Source organism: Condylura cristata, unplaced genomic scaffold (assembly GCF_000260355.1).
Source record: "Condylura cristata isolate star-nosed mole 26May11 unplaced genomic scaffold, ConCri1.0 scaffold00044, whole genome shotgun sequence".
Taxonomy (NCBI): Eukaryota; Metazoa; Chordata; class Mammalia; order Eulipotyphla; family Talpidae; genus Condylura; species Condylura cristata.
The window spans coordinates 518,770-544,138 of NW_004567145.1; the positions used below are offsets into that span (position 1 = coordinate 518,770).

Genomic DNA, 25,369 nt, shown 5'->3' on the forward strand with positions numbered 1-25,369 from the left:
CCCCCCGTTTTTGATCCCATTCCCCACTCCACCCCCACAGAATGTCTCTGGTCTATGGTGCTGCTACAAAATTTTAAGTATATTTCTGCTATAATATTTCCTATAATCTGAGCCCCCGCTCCCACAATCAGTTTCATAGTACATATCATATATGATCATTTCTGTTAGTATTAGGAACATTTCTAGACCTTTTCCTAATTTAGCGTGCCTCTGTGCAGGTCATCTAGTGTCTGTATTTTTTGTTTCATTCAATATACAGAAAAGGATGCAGTACTTTGTTGGGGTCATTGGAAGGGTTCGGTGCCAGCTGTGAGTCCAAGGGTTTTGTGATGCCATTGGGTAGAGTACGATGATGTCCATATGCCTGCTCTGGATATTCTGGACTGTTGAGAGAACAATGTGGCCTATAGTTTGCAATGCAGAGAGGACAGGGAACATGGAAAATAAACATTTTCTGTCAGAACCACTTTGCCCTTTTCCAGTGAAAATGAAATTCAAATGGAGGTTGTGATAGAATAGGGTCATGCTTGAAATGCTGTTTACTGTGGCAAGGCTTACATGACAGAAAAGCCAGCCTGGGCCTCTTTCCCTGGGAGGCACACAGGCAAGTTACAGTCTGTTCTCTACTTTCCAGAAAGAAAAGGAGGGAATGCCAAGGGCAGGAGAGGAGGGAGGTGAAATTACTGGTGGAGGCTGGAAGCTGGTGGAGGATGTCTACAGTGAGAAGCAGATAGCCCTCCACACCCTTCCTGGTGCTGTGTGGGTATTGGGCTGAGGCTAGAGAGAAGCTGCATTTCTCTCCCATAGGTAACTTACTTGCTGCCCTTTCTGCATACTTCAAACCTATTGTTTTCTTTTGTTTTGTTTTCCTTTTAGGGCTCTTCACCCCATTACAACTATCATTCCTTATTACCTGGTTGAACTTATTATCAGCAGAACACCTCACAGCTTCAACAAAAATACTACTAATTTGTTATTATTAATTAGAGCAGTATGCTCATTCTTCCAGGGAAGTTTGCAATTTAATTTGTGCCTCCAAATGAAAACAGTTGCTAACAAAATTTTCTTGACTGACTGTCAAATTATGTCAAGTATCTTATTCTTCAACTTGTACCACCAAGCATTCAACTTTGAATAGATGGTCTGTTTTAGATTTATGTTTCTTATAAGTAGTGGTATTTTAATGTGCTGTCTGCTTTCCAGGGTATATTCATTTGCCAGGGCTTCCATAAAGACTTGGTGGCTTAAACAATAGAAATTTAATGTTTAATAGTCCCAGAGGCTAGAAGTCTGATATTCAGGTGCAGTGGAATTGGTTATTCCTGAGGTCTTTTTCTTGGCATTTCTCTGTGTCCTCATGTGGTCTTTTTACTTGTGTTATTACTATTATTATAGCTTCTTATAGGGATACAAGCCATGCTGGATAGGGGATAACCCATATGACCTCATTTTAATTTAACACTTTAAAGATCCAAGCTCCAAATACTCAATTTATGTGATATTGTGGGGCAGGAGTCAGCATGTGAATTGGGGGAGGGGTCCTACTCAGCCCATAGCACAGGGTTAGTAATTAGAATTGACTGTGTAGATGTGGACCCAAGGAGAAATAGGAAAATGGTGTTGGGAAGGATGCATCACTTATTGAGTGTAGCTATGAGTGGCTTTATGGAGTAGTTTTAAGCTCACTTCTGATGACCATCATATGGGTCAGCAGCAATTCAAATCTGAAATTCATTTATAAAGAAAAAAATTCATTTTGAGTAACAACAAAGTTGTTCTCCTCTTACAAATGCTGATGCCCTGGGGAACTGTGAAGATATGCGTAGAATATGAGCTCTTCTTTCAGTATTTTACAGAACCTAATGGAATTTGTGTGACTCCTTGAAGTAATTCCACAGAAAATAACAAAATATTCACATCCACCTGCTTTTGGTTAGGATGATATCAGTTTCTACACTGGTTAGCAAAACTGATCAGTACCTCTGATCATATATACATGATTGTATACAGTTTTGAAGCGATTCTTACTACATATTTGAAGAAAAAGAGAAAAAAAGTTATTAATAAGTGCAGTCTGAGGCTTGGAAGTGGGCATAATCAGAAGGAGTATTTATGGGGGAATGTTTTTCAAACTACTGAGTTAACCAAGCCCTTTCTTATGACTTCAGTAGTTCACTAGTGATTAACCCGTTGCAAAATCTCATTTCTAGGAGCTTACTAATGGAAAAAAGTTGAGCTTAAGATTTGGAATTAAAAGCTTCATCTAAATAGATCCTTATCACAATTATGAGTAAACAGGAATATAGAGGTAGACATGATTTTTTTTTTCCAATCTAAGCATACTTCCATTCTTTTGGATGATGCTACGTAACCATTACTTACATTACAAAGATATTATTATTTATCTTGGCAAAGTAAAATCAAGAAATATGTATTAATTTTTGTTCAGTCTAATTCATATGCTGTTCCTACCTCTGTGTTTGTTTGTTCTGTGTAAGATTTTACAAATCATAAATTTCTAAGTGTCTGCTGTTCTGTCTAAATTTATTTAAACTGTAACAATTAGAAAAAAGGAGGGAGTGACAGTGTAGTTTCTATGATCCTCTCAATTGTGTCTCTAACCCAGAGAGGAGAACATAACTTGAATAGCTCCCAATTTACATATTCCCTACTATGCTTGATCTGAAATATGATCGGATAAATACCATCACATTTTGAGTATCCATAATGGGAAGAAGAGAGCCAGTATTTATCTAGTGACTATATGCTTTGCACATATTTATTTGTTAATTTACACAATTAGCTGATTCATGAATGTGTATTTTAAAAGAGAGAACCAATATTCGAACAGCTAGGTAACTTCACTAAAGTTATCAAGCTAATAAATGGCAGAACCAGGGTTTGAGTCTGATCTTTCTCCTCAGCTCTAAAATTGTGTACTTCCAACTCAGTCACTTTTATCATCTTGATTAAATAGTGATAAAGTGGCATTTTGTGTGTGGATGAGAGAATATCTGGTACATAGAGGGGAAACTTATGTAGGCTTAGAGCCCCAGGTCCACATTCGTGTCCAGTGAATGCTTGACCAGTTCAGTTAAGTGTTTTTGTGTTTTATGCTGTACTTGACTCATGTCATTTAAGAAAAAATAAATACCTACGTCCTTCAAAGTATGGAATTTGAGTTATAGTAAGAAGAGAAACATTTTGTTCCAGCAGCTTCCCTCAAGGCAAAAAGAAGAGATTTTGTGGGCAGTGATGGAACACTGCATCTCCAGGGTAGGATGGAGCTTGGGGATTATTAGACCCCTGGAGGGCAAACAGAGCTGAGAACTGCTCTTCACCTACGGAGGTGTTCTGCTTGCCTCACTGAACATAAGACATGTGCTTGTCCAGTGCAGATATTTAATAAATACGAATATGAAAATCCAGATTGGCTATACATTATAAAAAGGAGATGATTCCCAGGTGGCAGCCATCTGCTGGAGCTGAGCAGATGCCGCTGATTATGTCCCCACTCAGCCTGATTTACCTGAAGCCCTGTGGCCACATGGCTTTGTAATGCCTCTCTGTTCACAGGTGGAGAAATTTCACCTTAGAAAACTGGTGTCATTCAAAATTTTACAGTCAGTTGTTATCAGAGGTTGAAAGACCCAGGCCCCTCAGTAGTAAGCCCCTCTATTTCAGTCTGGGTGTAAAGTGAACTTCCATAACTTATTCTGTTTCTTCTTGTGGCCCCCTGGGTTGTTCTCATGGATTTATTAGTTTCAGGTAGTAAAATGGAAGAACGCCCTGCTTGACTCTCACACTATAATAAATGAATAAGATATGTTAAAATAACTCGAGCATACAAAACAGAACACAGGGAAAACCTGCTGCATGATTATTGTGAATTTCAGGTGCTTACTGCTCAGTGTGACTCTTCGGAGAAGTGACTGCCCCAGAGTAGTTTGGTGTCCAAGAGGACTGACTCTAGAGTGTGTCATTATAAGACAGTGGCAGTGTTTTCCCATAAATACTTCCTTCTCAGGAACCCTCCCTGGTGGCACAGCACTAAGAAGCTAAAGCCACTTCTGCATGAGTTCATCCCCACCTGCCCGGGAGGAGATCCACATGGCGAGGCAAACCTCTCCTGACTCGCCTGCTGCTCCCCTCAGCAGTGTACTTCCTCAGTAGGCTCCCCACTCTGTCTCTGGTGAATCCTCTCACCGCCCCTGCACCTCTACCTGCACCCCAGTTCTGTATACACAAATAAATAATAAATATTAAAAAAAATACTTCCTTCTCAGATATTTCCAAATATGGTAGGTACCAACAGAAATATCATTCTTACATTTATTCATTAACTATTTTTTGATAAAGGTTAAGTCTCAGCGTTATCAAGCTTTCAATACCCACTGTAGCATGAGCTCAGTCTCAGTCAGGGAGCTGACCCACATGGCACAATAGACCTATCCTGTCTCCCATGCTGCTCCCCTCAGCATTATATTTCAGTATATTCCCCACTATGGTGTCAATTTGGTCTCTGGTGAATCCTCTCAGTCCTTGCACATCTGGCCACATCCCAGTTCTTCTATGCATCAATAAATAAAATAAAACTTAAAAAAAATAATCATGTGCAGACAAAGGCTCAGGTCTCCAATAAAGGCAGGGTCCTGTAGGTGGCATGTGTTTGAAGGGGCACTGTGAATGGCTCTTCAGGGTGCCAGGTGGAAGTCACTTGTCTAAATGCTGTTGTTGATAGCTTTTTTTTTTTTTTTAAATGACAGAAGAATTCTGAGGCAGATGTTCTAGGGAAAAACAATAGTTTATATCAAGAAACTCAGTTGTTAATTAGTCTCTCAAATTCATGATACTCTCTCAAAGGGTATGGTTTTCCACTCAGACCTAACCCTGTAGCCACCCTTTATGGTACAATTCTGATCGTGGAGCTAGAAATCCTTCCTGCTACTTATTAGCTCCAAGGTTGAGCTCCTGACAGCTGGATTTTACTTCTCATTCTATTTCTTTTTTTGTTTTGTTTTGTTTTGTTTTTCTTTTTTAGAGATCTATTTATTTATGCATACATGAACTGGGGTACAGGCCAGAGGTTTTGGGGTGAGAGGACTCACCAGAGACAGGGTGGGGAACAAAAATTGGCAGATTGATGGAAGTACACTGCTGAGGGGAGCAGAAGACAAGATAGGAGATGTCTGCTGCTCCATATGGATCACCTCCTTGGCTGGCCATAGAACTCTTGCTGCAGTGGCTGCTGATAGCTTTATAGTACCAAGCTTTAACCCCTTGCACCACCAGGGAGGGGCCTTATTCTGTTTTTCTTTAGGCATTGGGATATGGTCAGGCTTTAGAGTGCCATTCAAATCTGCAGAAAAATACTGCCAATGGCCCTTGAATTTTCTCAAAAGCTCTAGGTCCATAGAAAAGTATAAAATGGAGATTTATAGCACTGTAGCTCTGCACATCTCTTATGCTGACAGACATTGATTTTTATTCTAAACATGGTGAGACCTCCCCTTGTCTATGTATATGAAAGACTGATACCTGAAGTTGACTTTCTATAAAACTCTTGTAATCCCTTATATGTTATAAAATGCATCTTCTTAGAAGCACAGATGAAATGGGGGAAAGTAAAATAAATTAATCCTTAAACACAGAAGTAGGCCTTTAAAGAGGATAGTCACTCTTGATGGAGACCAGGAGTATCTGCTGATGCCATTCTGGTGGTGAAGGTAATGCTTGGTGCTCACAGTTGGTGTGGGGGCAGGGGGTATTTGACAAGTGCTGGGCCCCAGTAGAGAGAGAACAGCAGGTCAGGATGAGCCTCATGAAGTCAAGCTGCTCCCCAAACCTTGACCTGTGAAGGGGCAACACAATAACCACAGTGGGTGGGCTCTGTGCTTTGCAGACCTGAAAGGTCTCTTGAGCAGTGGCCATATCTCCTGTGTATGCCTTCCCCTTGCACAATATTCATGCTTCCTTGCATGGTCCAAAATATCCATCTGGCAGTCTAGCCGTACAACAGGATAACATACAAACAGTCATCTAGTGGTAGTGGTAGCAAACACACACAGGGAAAAATGCACTTTTAACCCAGGCAAAAACAGTCCCCACAAATAGTGCTATAAGAAATGTGATGACAAAATAAAAAATGGCAGCTGCACACAAGAAGAAGGGCATCAGGAGCCAGAGTCAGGCTGAACAAAAGCAATCAAATCAGACCCAAACATTGGGATATAAAATAAGTATATGTCAGATATATATGATATATTAGAATAAAGTATATGGTAAACGACACAAGTACATACCAAGTCCTAGCCAGCTTTGAAAAGAGTAAGATAGAACTTTTTTTTAAAAGATTTATTTATTTATCCATCTAGAACTGGGGTACAGGCCAGAGCTGTGGAGGGTGAGAGGATTCACCAGAGACAGAGTGGGGAGCAGAACAGGCAGACTGACAAAGTACACTGCTGAAGGGAGTAGCGGGCAAGGCAGGAGAGGTCTGCCTCGCCATGTGGGTCACCTCCAGGGCAGGGATCGAACTCACACTGAAGTACTGCAGCTAGCTTGCCGTGCTGCAATTGTGTGCCACCAGGGAGAGTCCAACTTTTATAAGTGAATAGGATAGTGGAAAAAAATATTCAGAATTTAACATTCTCGTGTGTATTATGTAAAGCTTTTGAGAGAGTTTAGTGAGCTGGCAGATATACCTGAAGATGCTACATGGACACATAGGGTCCTGACCAGTGCTGGAGGGATTAAGTATCAGCTCTATCACCACTATGGGCTGAGTTCAATCCCCATCCAGGGACCTTACCCACATGCTGTAGTAGATCTTTCTTGTTCTGCTCACTGCTTCCCTCAGCAGTGCACTTCAGTAGATTTGCCTGTTCATTTCCCCACTCTGTTTTCTGGTAAATCTTCTCGCTGCCCCCAATCTCTGGCCTATACCCCAGTTATTCTATGTATAAATACATACACACATACATATTTAAAAAATAAATAAACATTCACATAGATGAAATATTAAAAGGGACATTTTGATACATGGAAGATGCAGAGAGAAGACAATGTACATGTCTCACAATTTTGAACAAGAGAGTAAATAGGAAGAAGAGAAAGGAGCAGCTAGCATCCAAAAATTTCTATCTGAAAGACCACTATTTATTGATTCAGGTATCCCAAATAATCTAAAGACAAAGTATACATAAAATATATATGTAGTAAAAGTATATCCATATCTGACCATATCACTATGAGATTGCAGAACACCAAAGGCAAAGAAAGATTTAAAGAACAGCCAGACAGACAAGATACTACTTCCAAAATAGCAGTAATAGTTTGAGAGTTAATGTCCTTTCAAAATTAGAAACCCCTTAAATAGAACATCTTAAAAAGACTAAGAGAAAACAAGTGTTAATCCTATTTATATATCCAGCAAGATTGCCTTTTAGGAATGAGCCGAAACAAAGATAGGTTCAAACAAAAATAGTTTACCAGAAAAACACTAAAATAGCTTCCAAATGCAATCTAAAAAAGGAAAATAAGCCCAGAAGCAAAGTCACAGTGAAGAAGTAATGAAACAAAACCAAATGTTCACGGTACATCAGTGATTCTTAATTAGAGGACACATTATCTTTGTGTGGAGACATTTTGGTTGTAACTGGGACTGGGTGGGAGGATATTCACTGCTTTCTGGTGCTGAAGGAGAACCATGCAACTGAGAAGCCTGCAGGGAATAGGACAGCAGGCAGCCGGAATCCCCAGGATTGTCAGACCGAGGACCTGACAGTAGCAGGCTAAATGGCCGGAGGCTCCAGGAGAGTAATGGTTTACAGAAGGAGATGCTAAGCTTCTGTGCCCTATAGGGGTGGGTTTATCTTACACGACATTGTATTATTATTTTATTATTTAATTTATTATTTGTTATTTAGGTTACCTTGATTTACAATATGTATATATGCCTTAGGGGAATAGGTTTATACATCTTCAGATATTTATCGCTGAGCCACACCCACCACCAAAGCACAATTGCTGTTTTTCCTAGATTACATGACCCCTGTGCCCTTTGTCTCATTCCCACCCTTCTTCCACCTCTAGTAGCCTCAATTTTGCAATCAGATTTACAGGATTTTTTTTTTATTCTCTAGTATTGTCAGTTCTTGTTTCCTTTTTTTTTTTTAGATTCAACGTACAAATGAAATAATCTCATGTTTTTCTTTATTCTAATTTGTTTTATTTAGCAAAATCCCCTCCAGTTCCATCCATGTTATTGCAAATTATAATAGTTCATGGTTGAGTAACATTCTCTCCTGTATCTATACCACATTGTCTTCATCAACATCTCTGTCTTTGGACAGAGTGTTTCCATAACTTGACTATAGTGCTACAGAGAACTAAGACATGCATAAATCCCTTCAAATTAATATATGTTTTTTTTATTTGTTCATGTAGATATAAAGACTGGAATTGGTGGATCATGTGGCACATCTATTCAATCTATCCATCTATCTTTAATATCTTGAGAAATCACTATACTGTGTCCATGGAGTTAGGTCAGCTACATTTCACCAATAGGATATAAAGGTTCCTTTTTCTCTACATCCTTAGCATTTATTGTTTCTAGTTTTATTGCTATGGGTCATTACCAGAGGAGTGAGGTGCTATCTCATTGTGGTTTTGATTTACATTTTCTTGATAATATGTGATGCTAAACATTTTATCAAGTCTCCGTAAGCCATCTGTATGTCTTCTTTGGTGGAGTGACTATTTGCCTCTTGTTTATTTTTAATTATTTTTTTTTCTTACATATTGTCTACACCATAGTTCTGTTACCAACATATCACCCATGAACCATATTCCCTTGTGTTCATCCTTCCCGTTTTACCCTCCTTTGTTATATGCCTCAGTTCTGTGGTCAGCTTGCTAGTTTGGACTTTTTCTTGACCTTTTGTTTGGTCTCTCTATATTCCAGTTATAACTGATACCTTCCAGTATTTATGTTTCCTCCTGATTAATTTCAGCAAGCATAATCTCCTCAGCATCATCCATGTTTCCTCAAATCGCATGATTATGTCTTTCTGATTGATGAGGGATAGTCTATTGTATATATGACAATTTTTTTATCCATTTGTCTATCTTGGGGCATTAGGGTTGTTTGCTTATCTGGTTATTGTAAGTAATGCTGCAATAACTATAGGAGTGCAGGTTTCTTTTCAAAGTAATGTTTTTGTGTCATTTGTGTAGATTAGCAGTGGAATGACTGGATCATATGGTAAATCCAGTTTTGGTGTTCTGAGGAACCTCCACACAGCTTTCCATAGTGGCTGGAGCAGGTCATATCTCATTGTGATTTTGATTTGTATTTCCCTGATAATTAATGATGTTGAGTTTGGCTTTTTTTTTTTCCATATATTCTGCTTGTACTTATTCTTTGCAGAAAGTCTTCTAATTTTTTTGACTGGGTGTTTGTTTTTGTTGAGTTATGTCAGTTTTTTGTATATATTTGACATCAGTTCTATATCTGTCATATGGTATGCAAATATTTTCTCCCATTCAGTAGGCTGTGTCTATTTTGGTTATTGTCTTTTTTTTTTTTTTTTTTTGTACAGAAGCTGTACAACAGTCCCAGCTGTTTATCTTCTCATTTGTTTTTCTTGCTTTTGAAGAAGAATCTTCAAAGATGTGTCTGAGGTTTATGTCATGGAGTTTTTTTAATCATGTTTTCTTCTATATATTTTATGGTATCAGTCTTTTATCCATTAAGAGTTGATTTCTGTATATGAAGTGAGATAATACTCTATTTACATTTTTTAAAAAGATTTATTTATTAATGCGTTACAGAGCTGGAGTACAGGCCAGAGGTGCAGGGTGGTGAGAGGATTCACCAGAGACAATGGGGAGAAGCACAAGCCAACTGATAAAGAACACTGCTGAGGGGAGCAGTGGGCGGGTCAGGAGAAATCTGCTGCACCATGTGGGTCACCTCCAGGGTGGGTGGGAATTGAACTCATGCTGAAGTAGCTTAAGCTTCTCAGTTCTGTGCTTTAACCTGCTGCGCCACCAGGGAGGGCCCTCTATTTAGATTTTTTTTTTTTTGGATGTTATAGTCCTGTTTTCCTAGCACCATTTGTTGAAGAGGCTTTCCTTGTCCCAATGTAAACACTTGTCACAGAGCAGTTGACTGCTAATGTGTGGTTTTATTTGTGGGTTTTCAATTCAGTTCCATTGGGCTGTATGTTTGGTTTTGTTCCACTACAATGCTGTTTTTATTATAATGACTTTGTATTATTATTTTTATTTTTTTTTTAAATCTTGTACTGTAATCTCTCCATTCTCATGCTTTTAGTCAGGAGAGATTTTGCTATTCAGAGATTTTTATGTTTCTATATGAATTTTATTATTTGTTCTATTTCTTTGAAAATATATCATTATTTTTTTATTGAATTGCATTAAATCTGTAAATTGTTTTTAGTCTGGTGGTAAGACCGTTTGTATGATATTAACTCTTACAACCCATAAGCCGGAAATATCTTTCCATTTCTTTGTGTCTTCTATTTCCTTTAGCAGTGTTTTGAAGTTTTTCTTTTATAGGTCTTTCATCTACTTCTATTAAATTTTTGGGATCCTTTGTTTACTTTCTAGTTGTATGTGTCATTTTAGAATCTTAGTTATTAGCTCTTTATCAGATGTTTGATGTGCAAATATATTCATCTATTCAATAGGATGGCTTTTCATTTAATAATATCTTCTTTTTCTGCACAGAAGATTTTTAGCTTTCTGTTTTTTTCTCTCTTTTTTATTATTGTTTTTGGTTTACTTGCTGTCATATTTGAATACCCATAGACACCATTGTAATCAGTGTTCTGGAGTGTTTTTTCTATGTTTTCTTCTATATATTTTATTGTTTCTTGTATTCAAGTCTTTCATCAATTTAAGTGATATTTTTATATAGTATGGTGGAATAGTCCACTTTCATTTTTGTGCATGTGCTATCCAGTTATTCCCAGGACCACTAGTTAAAGAGATTTCAATTTCTACATTGTATGCTCTTGATTCCTTTGTCATGGATTAACTGTCCACATAAATATGTGTTTATTTTTGGGATTCTCAATTCTTCCTATTCCTCTGTTTGTCTATTTTTATTCCATGACCATACTGTTTTCATTACTATAGCCTCGTATTATAGCTGGAAATCTAGGTGTATGATGCCTCCATTCCCTTTCTGTGTGTGTGTGTGTGCTTTTTTTTTTTTTTTTCGAAATTTGTTTGGATATTTGGGGTCTTTATGGTTTCATATAATCTTTAATAATATTTTAACTATTCTTTGTTTAAGCCCATTGAAATGGAGATATTGATTGAGACCTATCTATTGCTTTGAGTAAGATGGACAATTAACAGTTTTAATTCTATCATTCATGATGCATCTTTCTGTTTTCTTATGCATCCTACTTCTTTTAAAGTGCCTTATAATTTTCTTTGAATATATTTTTCACTGCCATCGTTATGTTTATTCTGAGATACTTAATACATCTTGATGCTAATGTTAATGGGATTATTTCCTTTATGTTTTTTCCTCTTCTACTTCCATTTTTGTATATAGGAATGCAACAGACTTTTGGTTGTTGATTTTGTAGTCCGCTTTATTATTTATATTGAGTAGTGAAAGGGCACTCCTTTCTAAATCAAAGAAAATCCATAAGAAACTAACTAAACAAGTCATAGAGCCAGAAAACTAAAGAAAATGAGTGTGGCAAGCATATATCAGTAATCACTTTGAATGTAAACAGTCTGATTTCACCAAAAGTCATGAGCAACTGACAGATCAGAAAACTAAACCCAACTTCTTTTGTCTCTAGAGGACCCATCTAAACTCCAAAGGTAAATATAAGCTTAAAATAAATGGTTGGAAAACAATCCTTCAAATAAATAGGATCCCAGAAAAGATAAGGACAACTGTGCTAATATCATATAAAATAAACTTCCAGCTGAAAATGGTAAGAACAAACAGGGTTGGGCATCATAGAATGTTCAGGAAAAAAATACGTCAATCAGATGCTTCCATTGCTATTACCTGTACTGGGGCACAGCCTGTGTGTAACACCCTGCAACTCCATGGAATTTTATCTCTGTATGGAGTGTTCTTCCATTCAACTTTTCACTCCCTCTCCTCAAGGATGCTTGCTGAGCTGACAGTCTTGCCACTGACACCCATTAGTCCATAACACTCTCCCCAAGTTTCTCTCTTTATAACTACTGCTCATTAATATAGCATAAATATACTCAGTTTCAACTCTGTTGAAGTCTGCACTTGTCTCCACTGTCTGAAGGACAATCAGTGTCACTCCTGTCTACAGGACTGCCTTTCCTAACTGTGTCCTCCTGGTTCAGTGCTCCCAGGGCTGTAGCAAATGGGCAATAGGCGATCCACCTACTGTCGCCTTTGCCTGAGCCTATCACACCCATGTGTCTTGGCAGGGCCTGCTTCTGTTTGCTGGGGCCTAGTCAGTCTTAACTGTTTCCATTCCCCACCCTGGGGCACACGGGGGTCTAAATTCCATTTTTCTCTATAACAGAATAGCATTGCATTGTGTATGTGTACCATATTTTCTGAATCTGTTCATCTGTCATGGAGCTCTCATTGAATAAGTTTATCTTTAACAAACAGGAAATGCCATTAAATGCAACATTTAAATGCTCTGAAAAAAAAGTTATACCTGGATTCCAGCTCAGTTTTAGCTTAAATTATGAAATAGGTGAGCCTTTCAAAGGCCCCTGTAGCTGTTCCAGGCTGCCTGTCACAGATGCCACCAGACTAAAAGAAGTCATGGCTGATTTCTCCTGACTTTCTTATGGTGAAGATCAGAGTATTTCAAAACAATACACTGTATTCCTTGACCCTGGATTGTTGCAGCTGAGTAAACAGCTCAGAAAAAGTAGTAGCATCATTGTAGCAAGCAGACTGACACTTGTGTATTGTTGTTTATTTGTTTAGTATTTTACACTAATTTGTATTCCCTATCGACTTAAAAAATAATTTTTAATTTTTATTTTACTTTCACATTCTGTGTGCTCTTTGGAAAGTCCCTTCTCTCTGCACATATCTGTATCTGTGTATAGATAGAGATACATATAGATGCAGACTTCTATAACTATATTACATCTATATCTACATCTTGATACATAGATATTCTCAAAACTAAAAATTACAAAAGTACATTTAAGGGAAACTTAAAGAGAGTTACCAAAACAAATCCAGTTCTAACCAGCCCTGAATCATATTTATTAACTCCCACTTGGAATTAATCACTCCTGCATCATTAACAGTTATGATCTGAGGACACAGATCATCAGCCAGGGGCCAGTTTGCTGCTGTGAGACGTCCATCCCCAGGGCCACAGCACAGAAAATCTGCAGATAGTCGGGCACTGTTTTTCCTTCTTGGATGGAGCAGAACAGCTCCGAGCACCTTTGCCTGTACCCACTATTAATTTAGCAGATTGCCCACATGCTGAAATGTCAGGGTGGGTGGGCTGAAAGGGAAACATTTCTGATAGCAAGACCCCTCCCTTTCCCTGGGTCTGGGCAGAGCAGTAGACAAGGTGCCCTGAGGCATAAATTGTGCTCAGGTCACCTCCTATGAGCAGTAGTACTCCCCTCTGAACAATTTGCTCCCACCCAGGAAGTCAAGATAATAAGCTCTTCTTGCTCCTGTTTGACAGCCAGGGTTGATTGACACAAATCACTAGTCAGTTCTCAGGACCATGTGTGCTGAATACAGGGATGAACCCTTTCCTTGTGTGGGATCCTTGCAATCTCTCCTCCTCCACCTGAACTTAAGCCCCACGCAATAGAACTTTTTCAATGGCAGAGACTATGTGTGGTCCCTTGTAGTTCTGTTATACCACTTAGGAGAGGTGCGCGATCAATAACAGTGGCTTCCAGTCCTGGCTGAAGGCCAGCACTTTCTTGGGCTTGGCAGCTGATTACATGCAGAAGGGATCTCAACAAGACAGTCAAACTGAGCACAACTAGCTCCAAATGAGTGTTCCCTGGCCACTCATTGTTGGGGAACATGAAACTTTGATCCACACCAATTTTAGATGAAAGAAACTGAAGCACTGCCATGGTCATCCTCGTTATCCCATGCTTCAGAGGAGACTTTCTATTGCTCTCTCCAGTGAAGATTTCCAAATAAGTTGTGTGTGAGTGTGTGGTGAGTGTGTGTGGCTATGATAGGAAGAAGTATGTATAGTGTCTTTGATGCTTTCCCCAGACTGCCACAATCACCAGCCCTTCCTATTACTACATCTATTTCACTACCCTGTTTCTTTAGCTGAAACTTTTGAATTGTTGACACTAGAGAGAACCAAATCCCACATTATACCCTCACAGTCATCACTTAAAAGCCTACTCTTTACATGACATTTAATTTGTGTTACTTGTACATTAAGTGAAAACCAACATCTCTGATTCCTTTCTCATACATAGGTGTCTTTAATCTGTTCTCTAATTCTAAAACAAAGGGCTTACTTCCTATATAAATATATATTTAAAGAGGAGTTTGTTTTTAGCAAAATTTTCAGAACTTCTTTCCCCCAATCTGCCTCAGGTAAGTTATGCTCAATTGGCATCATTCCCCTGTTATCGATGAATAAATGCAGGAATGTATGAGAAAATGACACAGTCAAATAACTATAATCACTCACTTTGCCTGCTAAGAGGAAAGGTCCCTCCCTGGCATAGGCCTTGGCCCAGTGGGTAGCCGTCAGTCTGTGGCCATGCCAGTTCCCACTGCACTGTTCTCTCTGCAGAAAGCCACAGAGTAGAGGTGGGCAACTGGGTCACTGTGGACCCCCACCTGCATTATCCATGGTAGGAATGGGGTGCAGGTGGTATTTTAGTCACTTTAGGCTGTCATGACAAAAAGATAGCGCCTCAAATGCTCAGAAAGCAGACATTTATTGACATATTTCTGAAGCTGTGAGTCAGGATGGAAGTAACAACATGACTGTGTTCTTCGGAGTACAGTCTTCCTAGCTTGTAGACTGTCACCTTCTTGGTGTGCCCTCATGTAGCAGAGAAAGCAGGGAGTGGCCCTTAGTTTCTCCCTCTTTTTATTTTGTATTTTATTTTTTAAAGATTTTTTTGTATTTTATTTATGCATACAGAACTGGGGTAAAAGCCAGAGGCGCAGGGGTGGCAGAGGATTCACCAGAGATAGAATGGGGAGCAGAACAGGCAGATCGACCAAGTACACTGCTGAGGGGAGCAGTGGGTGGGTCAAGAGAGATCTGCCACGCCATGTGGGTCACCTCCGGGGCAGGGGATTGGACTCACATTGAAGTGGCTGTGGCCAGCTTGCAGTACTGCATCCTAACTTGTTGCACCACCAGGGAGGGCCCTCTCCCTCTTTTTATAAGGACATTGGTGCAATTTTAAGACACACTTTCTTGACCAGAGTTTATTTTAGTTGCTTCCAAAGACATTTCCCCTTTTGACACCATCACACTGGGTTTTAAGGCTTCAACATATGGGCAAGGGAGAGGGCCCACATAGCACCCAGTCTATAATATGTGCCAGCATGTATCTTCAGGAAATGCTTTGACCGTGTATCCTGTCAGGTGTGTACTTCCTCAGCATTGAATCTTCAGCTCAGAACAAAAGTGTTTGTCATTTTTATTTCAGCTATTCAGTTGTTTACAACTAAGTGAAATAAACCCTGTAAATACTGGCAGAAATCTTACTCTCATATGCAAGTTGAATGATCTAAGGAAATTACTCACAAGATGATTTGAAAGATACTAGTAGATGGAGGAGAGCGCCTGAAGCTAAACCATAAAGAAGGCAAAATTACTCTTTGGTGTCTGAAAAGCAAGCTGTGCTGTGCTGGACTGCTGGTCTGTTGTACTGTTTATCTGCAGCATAACGGGTGGGCTGTTTCCTTCCCTACTCAAAGCTGTTATTTTTCTGTGGACAATTCTTAATTAAGCTGCTTTGTATGTAAATCCTTCCTCTGACAGCAAGTATAAAGACAAAGCGAACATAAAAAAATAAGTATCTCTTCTGGTGGGACAGCAAGTGGAGGTGTTCCGTTGCTATGTGGAGGTTGTTGAGGGACGAGCAAATCCCTTCATTTTAGAACTGATCTCCCATGGGAAGCTCACAGAGGGGCAGGGTTGCCTGTGCTGAGTCTGGCCAGAGGTCAGCTGACACTTCGTGTCTGAAAGACACCACGCAGATGTCCCAGGTGTGCTTGCTGTCTGCTGCTTACATTCTGCTTACGGTCTAAACACAGTGCTTTGGGCTTCTTGCACTACTCTGACAGTACAGTTGAAGGTTAGGAATCCGACACAAGACTAAGGGTAGATGTAGTAGGAGGTAACTGTCATACTGAGAACTGTGATCTGTATAGTATATTCGAGGTTTTTTGCAGGAAGTCAAGGAACCTAGGGAAAGTAGACTGGGTCCTCCTGGCTGAGGGCATGTTCATGAAGCTTCTACATGGAAGGACTGATGGTCAGTCCAGAGCTGAGTCCAGGCACTGCCGTGATTTATTTGATAGCTTTTGGTAATTCACTACATCTGTGGGTGTATTTTCACACCATCAAAAAGCTGAGTTGAAAAGAATCATTGCTGTGTCCATCTCCAAAATAACACAGCTCCAGGTTTGCAGAAGCTAATGAGATCTGGTGGTTTCAACAGAAGGGAACTTTGTGATTTCTCCCACACTTGCTAACAAGTGTGACCATATACACTTTTAGAAATACAGACTCAGCAACTGTAAAGGACTGTTTCGCCATCTGGTGACAAAACTGTGATAATGACTTCGGAACGTTGCTTGTCATGCAGAGGAGAGACTAATTTCAGTGAAAGGTGTTTTTAGTTCCTGCTTTTGGTCAGTTGCTTCTTAATTTGAAGGCATTATAATAATTCAATAACAAAGTCAAAATATGTAAAACAAAACTCACATGCACAAACACTGAGACAATATTCCTTAGTTTTAGAACAATCCTTTAGTTCTCTAATTCCCCACATCTGCTGATGACTGAAAGCATTTGCTCTTAGAGTTTCTGTGTCTCCAGGTTATCCCAATCCCTCAAGAACTTTGGAGTAATTTGTTAGCATTTCAGGATTTTCCTTGTCTGAAATGAATCCCCAATTGTTGTATCCCTTGTGATGGCAGCCTCTGTCCAGTGCTGCGAACGATTCATGCAGCCTCAGTTGAGGAAGGCATTTGTCCTGTGACTTCCACTTTTGCCTTGTCTCCCTGTCACAGTTGGGGCCTCTCTGCCAAGGTGCAGCAGGTACCCATGGCCTTGCGGACATTGTTCTAGTTCTAAGGGCTGTAACTGTGAACTTGCAGCACCCAGTGTTTGGGCTTTTGATTTGTCATCTGCCCTGTCCCTATACTGTCAGGACCACTGGTCCTGAAGCATCTGGGCCAGGGATACCCATGTTCTCCATCCCAGAAAGGAACTGCAATACCTTGAGGTCCCCACCCTCACACACAACTACCCAGCCATACCTTGCTTCACCTTGCCTCACCCTCCCACCATTCCATTTTTATTGCCATTCCAATAAAAGCAACAACTTTGGCTTTCAGATTCATAATATGCACACAGCTCAGTTACATCTGCTATTGTGTTAGTTTTTCTTCCACATATTTATGCCTCAACTCTCTAACCAGACTTGGGATGAGTGACTTGCATATTCTTTTGTATGTCTTTTTGAGAATACAGACATTTTGAAGGTGGTAGGCCTCAGGATTGGTTCATGGTAAGTACAACCATTGATAATGGGGCCCAGGAAGGCTGTTGGTGGATTGCTCCTCAACCCAACTTGTATATTACCCCCAAACTGTAATGAAAGTGAGTTTATATTTTATAGCTTCCATTTTTGGACTTAAAAGGAAGTTGATTGAGTAAGTAAAAGTATGAATTCTCAGCTATGCAGTATAAATCCTAATTATTTGAAAACAATAGTAACAGAGTAAGCTGAGAACACATGTTATAACAGTGTGGGATGCCTGTTCTGGATCTGGAATCAGAACTTGATCACTTGAGATCATAAAGCTCTGTGTTTTGGTCTCAAGTTGTGCATTGAGTTACTCAGTCTCCACACACTCTGTTTAATCAGTTCCCAAGTACTCCGTTGGATCCTTTCTGTAAACTCTTTGCTTTAGTGATTTTTATTACTCTAGTGGCTATATCTTTTATTCCCCCTTTGGATTAAATATGTAATCCAAAACATTATCTTTCAATAGAAAGATTTGTCTTTTTCCCTTGTTCTTAGCTGTGGATATCTAATTCTTAGGCTTTAAAGATTCAGCAATCCTTAAGCAAAGCTATATTTGGGTTTTATGTTTTTTTATAAACTGCTGTGCAAGTTAGCTTTAGCTATTATAACTTACAACCATTTCTTTCTTGACTCCATCGATATCTAAATACTTGTCCTCTTTGGCATCTTGCTCTGGGCAGGTCAGTGTAATCACCTCAAATATGAACAAAATGTGGCCTTTATTTGTAGTGAAAATAGTGGGCCACTTACCGCAGGCTATCAGTGATGGAGTTTCAGGCCAGATGCCTGATAAATTCAAAGGGGTCCTGAACTTAAAATGTTTCAAAGGAAGGGAAATATTTGAAGAGAGGAAGGAAGAGGTGAATCCAGTTTTCTGTGTTTCTCTTTATTTTTGTATGTCATTACAGAGTCCAGAAGTTTGGATTTTGGTAAAACCAATCAAACATTTCAGCAGTTGTAAGAACTAGAAAAGAGGGTTTATTTGATGTTGGGTAGTTTGAATTGAGGAAGTTCTGTGTTGGGATTAATTAGCTTATGCTTCTCTTTCTTCTCTATGTTTAAATTAATCACATCTTATGGGAATATTACAATGACTTGTGGAATTGTTCCAAGATACTCATGCCTCCCATCCAGGTATTCTTCAAGCTTCTGCCTTTAGTCTGGTTGCTCCTTACACATCAGGAGTCAGTGTATGAGAAAGCAGAGATTTCATGACACCCAATCAAGTAGTCATTTGTGAAAACCCAGATGGGACGATCCCTGTGGAAGGAGGATGTGGCCGTAAGCGAGTTTCTCCTGCCACTGTGGGTAGAGATTTGAGGCATAGAAAGTGGATTCCAGTTCATCATGCTTTCTACAATATTTCATATCTGATTCTTCTTACTGATAGCAATGATTTGGTAATCACAGTTATGACATGAAACAAGGTAAAACTTGTCACAGATAATAACTAAGTGCACTTGCATTCATTACTGTCAAATGTATTTGATGAAATAGAAGGCCGCTTCCATAGTACTCCGTAGACATGTCACTCTCAACCTCTCCTACTCAGAGCACACAGACCTTTGAGCAGCAGCCACTTGTGTGTAGGGCTCATTTTGCCTTTAAAAATTTTTTTACATATAAATTATATCACCTTTTTATACTTGCTTCAAAACAAATTCAGTGTCTGTTTTATGATCTTTACTGCTTAAGTATAAATAATGCAGAATGTGTATGTGTATGTGTATAATTACTGAATGTTAGAAGGTTCTAGCTAATGAGGAATATATTCTACTTTAATTGCCTTCCAACTTAACTTAATATCAGTCTTTACTCTCTGCTATGCACATTGAGTTTATAGTTGTTTTATTGAAAACATGCCCAGATATGTCTGTTCATCTGAGAGTGCTTCAGGTCTGAGAGTGTTTCTTAAATGCTCTTTAAAGAGTTGTCATTTATAAGCCAAAGCTCCTGTGGTGACTTGAAAGTGGTCTGTACTGGAAAGAGTATCCCTCAGCCAAGTGCCCCAATCCCTGAAGGCAGTTCAGTGCTCTTCCCCATCACCTGTCTTCCTACCACATTCTTCATTCACCCTTCTCTTATCCCTCTGGGTACCCTGGCTGTGATAGTCATCGTCTGGCCTCAGGACTGAACCAATGAATTAGTGCCATAGAGCTTGTCTTTATTCTTACTCCCAATTTTGATAAACCATTTTTTTTTAATCCAACACAACTTTTGACTAATCTTAGTACATTGTGGTACCTTGAAACTGAACCCTAGACTATGTATTTAAACTCTGTCTATATAAAGTGTGGAATTATAATTGCCGTAAGGTCCGGCACATAGAATAAGGCAAGGAGACAGAACTAAGAGAAGGGAAGGCGTTATTATGCTCCTGCCCTAGGTTCACAGTCCCCATCAGGGGCCTGGGAAGTTGTACCCCAGGTGCAGGCTACTGGTCTTTTATATGCACACCCCCCACCCTCTCACCCTCCCACCCTCTTTCAGTCCTGGGGATATAGTGGAGATGTACCAGTGAGTCATGCTGCCTTTTTGGTCAGAGGTAGAGAGGTAGTTGTTCTCTCAGCGTCTTTGATCCTTATCTGAGTGGCTACCTGGGGGTGGGAGCAGCAACCTGGGCAGCAACCTGACACCAGGTTAGCCAGCTCATCTTGATACCAAGGGGTATTGACATTCTTCCTTTTGCAGCTCTTTGGGCCTGGGTATGGGGCCTGCGTGAGAGGCTTGGGTGAGGGACCTGGGTGACATTTCAATTGCATGGTTGCCAGAAATGGCATTCCTGTTATAAGACATGCTATGCAAAATGTAGGTTGTGCTTTGGTAGTGAGGTGCTATTGTTTTGAAGTAGGTTATCCTTAGCTAAACTTCTTTTGGGAACAAAATAACTTTGAGTCACAAGAAAGACCTATCGCATCTGACTGCAGAGTACTTCCCAACATTCATGTTGCAGGTAGATGATGCAGTGATGCACTGGCATGCTTCCTTACCTGTAGTCCCACAAAGGACAGAAGACATGGGGGTGGCAGGAGACCATTCAGTGCTTGAGCTGGTGTGAAGGACCCCTGAGCCTGAGGGATTCTCTGACAGGGTGCCTGGAGTCAAACAGGAGCCTGGGATCTAATCATGTATTATCAGTGTCTGGATCAGTGTCTGCCAGCACTCCTACCATGTGGGGGTTTAGTGTGTGTGGGCTGCTGAAATGATTCAGCAGAAATGTTAATCACAACCCAGATGCCTGATGGACTGACTATTGCAATCTAAATCCTGTTTCAAGGCCACAGCCTAGGCTGGAATCATGGGCTGCACTGTCCAGCCTGCCCCAGATTGTTCTCCCATTTCCGACAGAGAAGTTTCCAGCAAACCTTCACAAAGGAACTGGAGCAGAAGTTGCAATCTGAAAGTCTTGGCATATTTGCTCAATTCTACTGTGCTGGGACCACTGAGCAAAACTTCAGGTGGCGATGTTGGGTTCCTAGATGAGGTGATGCAGAGCTGATGTGGCTGCATCTTCCTTGCTGTGTTCACATAGGTGCCTGTGATATTTCATGGCAGTGTGTGTTTTTTTTTTTTTTTTTTTTTATTTAGCAGTGTTCCCTGTATCATCTCAGTGTTCTGTGAAACACAGGTTGGGGGTAAGGTGATGGCTTAAGAGAGGGAAAAGAACAGCTCACTGGCTTTAGCAACAAAATTGCTCCCCAGGGAGCTTGTGGAATCTCTGGAGCTGGATCTGAAACAAACAGGAGTTTACCAAATGGTGAATCTTTCCAGGCATGACTAAAGAATCTTTCCAGGCATAGAAAACCAGAAGTATGGTAGACTCAGTAAGCTGGTGTGATTGAGCTTGGGAGATGAAGACATGACATTATTTGGTTGGTGCAGGACTGGAGATTGAAGGCTGGCCAGCAATATGGGTCAGATACCCACTGGTTCCAGAGGGACACAAGGTGGCCTGTGAATTAGGATTATGACCCTTCAGCCCTAGAAGGTGATTATGACCCTTGACTCCTAGAAGGAGACTGGAGTGTTCTGATATGTAACTGCCATTATGGGTAGGGGCTCTGGGACCTTGTTATATGATGAGAACACTGACTTGTGACTGCCAGGGACCTGTGACCAGTCTGAGGGCATTTTCTCAGGGAGAGCTGACAGTCGATATTGGATAGATTGTCCTGTGAGGAAACGGCCACAGCTCTGCTGTCTGCTTTCACAGACTGGCTTTGTGTGGAAATTGGGGAAATACTGAGCCTCAGTGAAAGGAGTTGCAGGGCAAGCATAGCAGGTAAAAGGAGACTGAGTGAGGCTTGAGAAGATAAAACACATCAAAGCCACAGCCTTGACTACTTAAAAGTGAACAAATCTCCAAATAGCTGTGTAAGGTTTCTAAATATTGAGTGATAATATAACTCAGTATTCAATTTTTGATAAAACTACAAAACTCTTAAGAAAATTACCTGCCAGAACATGGGCACCTCAGTGCAGGGTTGCAGTGATGTGTGAGGCCCAGCAGCAAGGAGAGGTCATTGCCAGGCCAGAGCTCTGTTTGGTGGTATGGCAGGGTGGACTCCCTGTGCAGACAGCTGCCCCTGAGAGCCTGAATCTTTTTGACTTACAACTGCATACTGCACCTGTGTTGCTTTCCTGGAGCCATTTCTGGGGACTGGAAGAGAGCCATTCCAAACTGTTATCAAAATTGCAATGCAAATGGTGCTTTTAACTGCCTCCCTGAAGGACAGCCTGGGGCAAAGTGGTGTCAGGCCTTTTTCCTCTCTTTGGGACAGAACTGGGGTTCCTGACCCTCTTGCTCCTCCCCCACTGTACTGCCTTCTAGAGAGGACAGTCCTCACCTCTTCTGGTGTAGGAGGCCTGGTGACCATTTAATACGCAGACTCTGGGCTTAATGGAGGGTCCCCAGAACCCTCTAACTAAACCTTCTCATTTGCAGTGAACCAAATGTCTGACAACTCAGCTTTTAAAATACCAATCCTTTTCTCAACCTGATTTCTGTACTAAGTCTGTCCTTGATGCAAGATGCTACAAGTTGGCAGTGGGGTTGATGGAAGAATAGGAAATGAGGGCAGAAGCAACAAGCAGTAAGTTTCACTACAGTAGCGAGAAAACATTACTGTGCCGAAGACACTTCCAAAAATGCACCTTTATGCATTGTAAGATTGATTTTAATTTCTAGGGTTGGTCGCATTGCACACCAGGAAATGATTTTGTCCTGGGCTGTTCTAAAGAGTTTTGGTCCCTCCTTTGTTATTCTAAATGGTGCACACATGAACACATCAAAGTCCTGACCCCAGCCAAGTCCACTGGGGTGTAGTGGCTAAAGAAAAAGATGCTGCTTTGAAAACAATTAGAACCATTGCTTCATGAAACCACCAAGCCATTCATAGATTTTAGTGTTCTTTTTTTTTTTTTTTTTTTTTGCCTTGTTTAGATAAAGGAAACTTCTCTGAGAATATAATGCTTTCTTTACCTTACAAGTGCCAGTTCTGTCATGGGTGTAGAGAACAAATAGGTCAACTGAGGCCTCCTTGAACAGCTTGACAGTTCTTTCTCTATTGTGTTCAAAAATGCCTATTTCCATCTCATAGCTTTTGTATCTGATTGCTGGGTCTGCATATGTGGTTTCTGCTTTGTTCTGAGTCATTGAAGGTAAAAAATAGCACTGCTGTTACTTTTCTGGAAAAAAAAATTCAACCATACCATACCTTGAATAAGCCACTATGCATCATTAGGTTGGCAGTGAACAACCTATCCAGACATGGCTGTTGTACCTGATATCCCATAAAGGTAGAATTGGAGTCAGTGCCTCAAAGAAGAGAGATACAGATTGAGGATCAGTGTATAGACTTCCTAACACTGGGTGATGAAAGGGAATGAGCATAGAAGGCTTGAAGGAGAGTGAAACCTCCATGGACTTTGGAGTCAGGAGCTTGAGGCTCATGAAAGGTGTGCCCATGGTTAATTTCTTTTGTCTCTGAGCCTCAGTTTCCTCCAACCAAACAGGCCAATAATTGCATTTTAGAGTTGTAGTGAGAGTTTAATGAGTTCATATTCAGAGAGATCCTGGTGAGTTGCCTGGCTTTGAGAAGAGTCTCAGTGTTGCCACCCTTCAGTCCTGCCACTCCCTTTCCTGTTCTGGTATCTTTTTAATTTAAAATTGTCAGTGTTACAGGCTCAACTGGGTGGCACTTGGCAGGGCACTGGAAAAGAAATTCACCTGCATGATGGATGCTTGGACAAGAATTCAATATGATGTAGTATTGGTTTAACTTTTAACAAAACAAAAACCTTTACTCAAAAGAAAACTTTTAAACAAAGAATTGATCAAAACAGAAACTTTGGTTGTTGCTGAGAAGAGCTGGAGTCCTTTAGTCTAACATGTATTTATGCCCCTAGGGAACCTATTCACCTGAGGGAGTCCTGCATCCACACTTTGAGAACCACTGGGCTGGATGATAATTTTACCATTTCTAAAACACTTGGATATTTTCACAGAAGATTTGTGGGAAGAAAAACATAAACTGGAAGGATAAGAATGGCGAGACCCTGACCGTGGCCTTGTGTTTCAGGTGTCTCCGTGTGAGAGGTGTCGCTGTGAAGCCAATGGAGAAGTACTGTGCACAGTATCTGCCTGTCCTCAGACTGAGTGTGTGGACCCAGTGTATGAACCCGACCAATGCTGCCCCATCTGTAAAAATGGTAGGTTACATATGCATTGCAATGGGGTGTACCACCCTGTGCCCCACCAACCACCATCCATCCATGAACTCATTGCTTCCTTCATTGTAGTACATGAAATACATCTGCATATGTGACTACATATATCCACACACACCTGTGCATCTGTGTGGTCTCCAGGTCCCAGGTACCATCGGAAACTGCCTGTAGTGAGGCAGGTTCTCTTAAGGTGCCAACCCCATATTGATAGCTGTTTAGAAGTTCTTTGAGAAGAAATGCAATTTCCACTACTAAACAGAGTCACTTATTTCAACTGAATTTTTGTTTGTTCTTGCAAAGCAATTTCTCTCGGTCCAAGACAAATCAAACATGCTGGTGGGCTCATTTACTTTTCATTACTAAGTGAATTAAAGCTGAAATATAATTGAATATTTTCATAAGTAAATTAGGCAGAAAGAGAACCTCTTCTTATTTCTTGTGAAAGCCCATGATAGATCAAAACCCCTGCCTGCTATAGGAAAATGAAATGGTAGGATATCCTTGATCATGATTTATAAAGGAGAATGTTTTCTTATCCTGAATAATAGAACAACTTAGTACCTGAAGTAGCAGGCACCATTCTAGGTTTAATTTTTTAAGAGGGTATTCTTTAAGTGGGACAAGAATGGGCTTAGGAATTATGGTTCCAGAGGCAAGTGCTATAAAGTCAGTGTGCATAGTTTAGAAGTGAGTTGATTCTGGAGGTCAGATTGCAACATTGCCTGTCTGAGCATCTTTCCTGGCTGGAGGGACTGAGATTTCTCTTCATGGCACAAAGAATGGTGCTGGGATTCATGGTAAGGACAAACATTTGATCAGAGATGAAAGTAGATCTACACCTGATCAT

The 25,369-nt window shown here is 40.3% G+C and overlaps 1 protein-coding gene across 2 annotated transcripts in view; it reads left to right on the forward strand.

Annotated features, from left to right (window-relative positions):
• The window catches only part of VWC2 (von Willebrand factor C domain containing 2), a 131,379-nt gene that overhangs the window by 4,876 nt on the left and 101,134 nt on the right, over positions 1 to 25,369 (forward strand). For both annotated transcript variants that reach the window (XM_012733952.1, XM_004694489.2), the window contains exon 3: positions 24,375 to 24,504. In XM_012733952.1, coding sequence (XP_012589406.1) covers positions 24,375 to 24,504 — 130 coding nt within the window. The remainder of the gene's footprint in view (positions 1 to 24,374; positions 24,505 to 25,369) is intronic.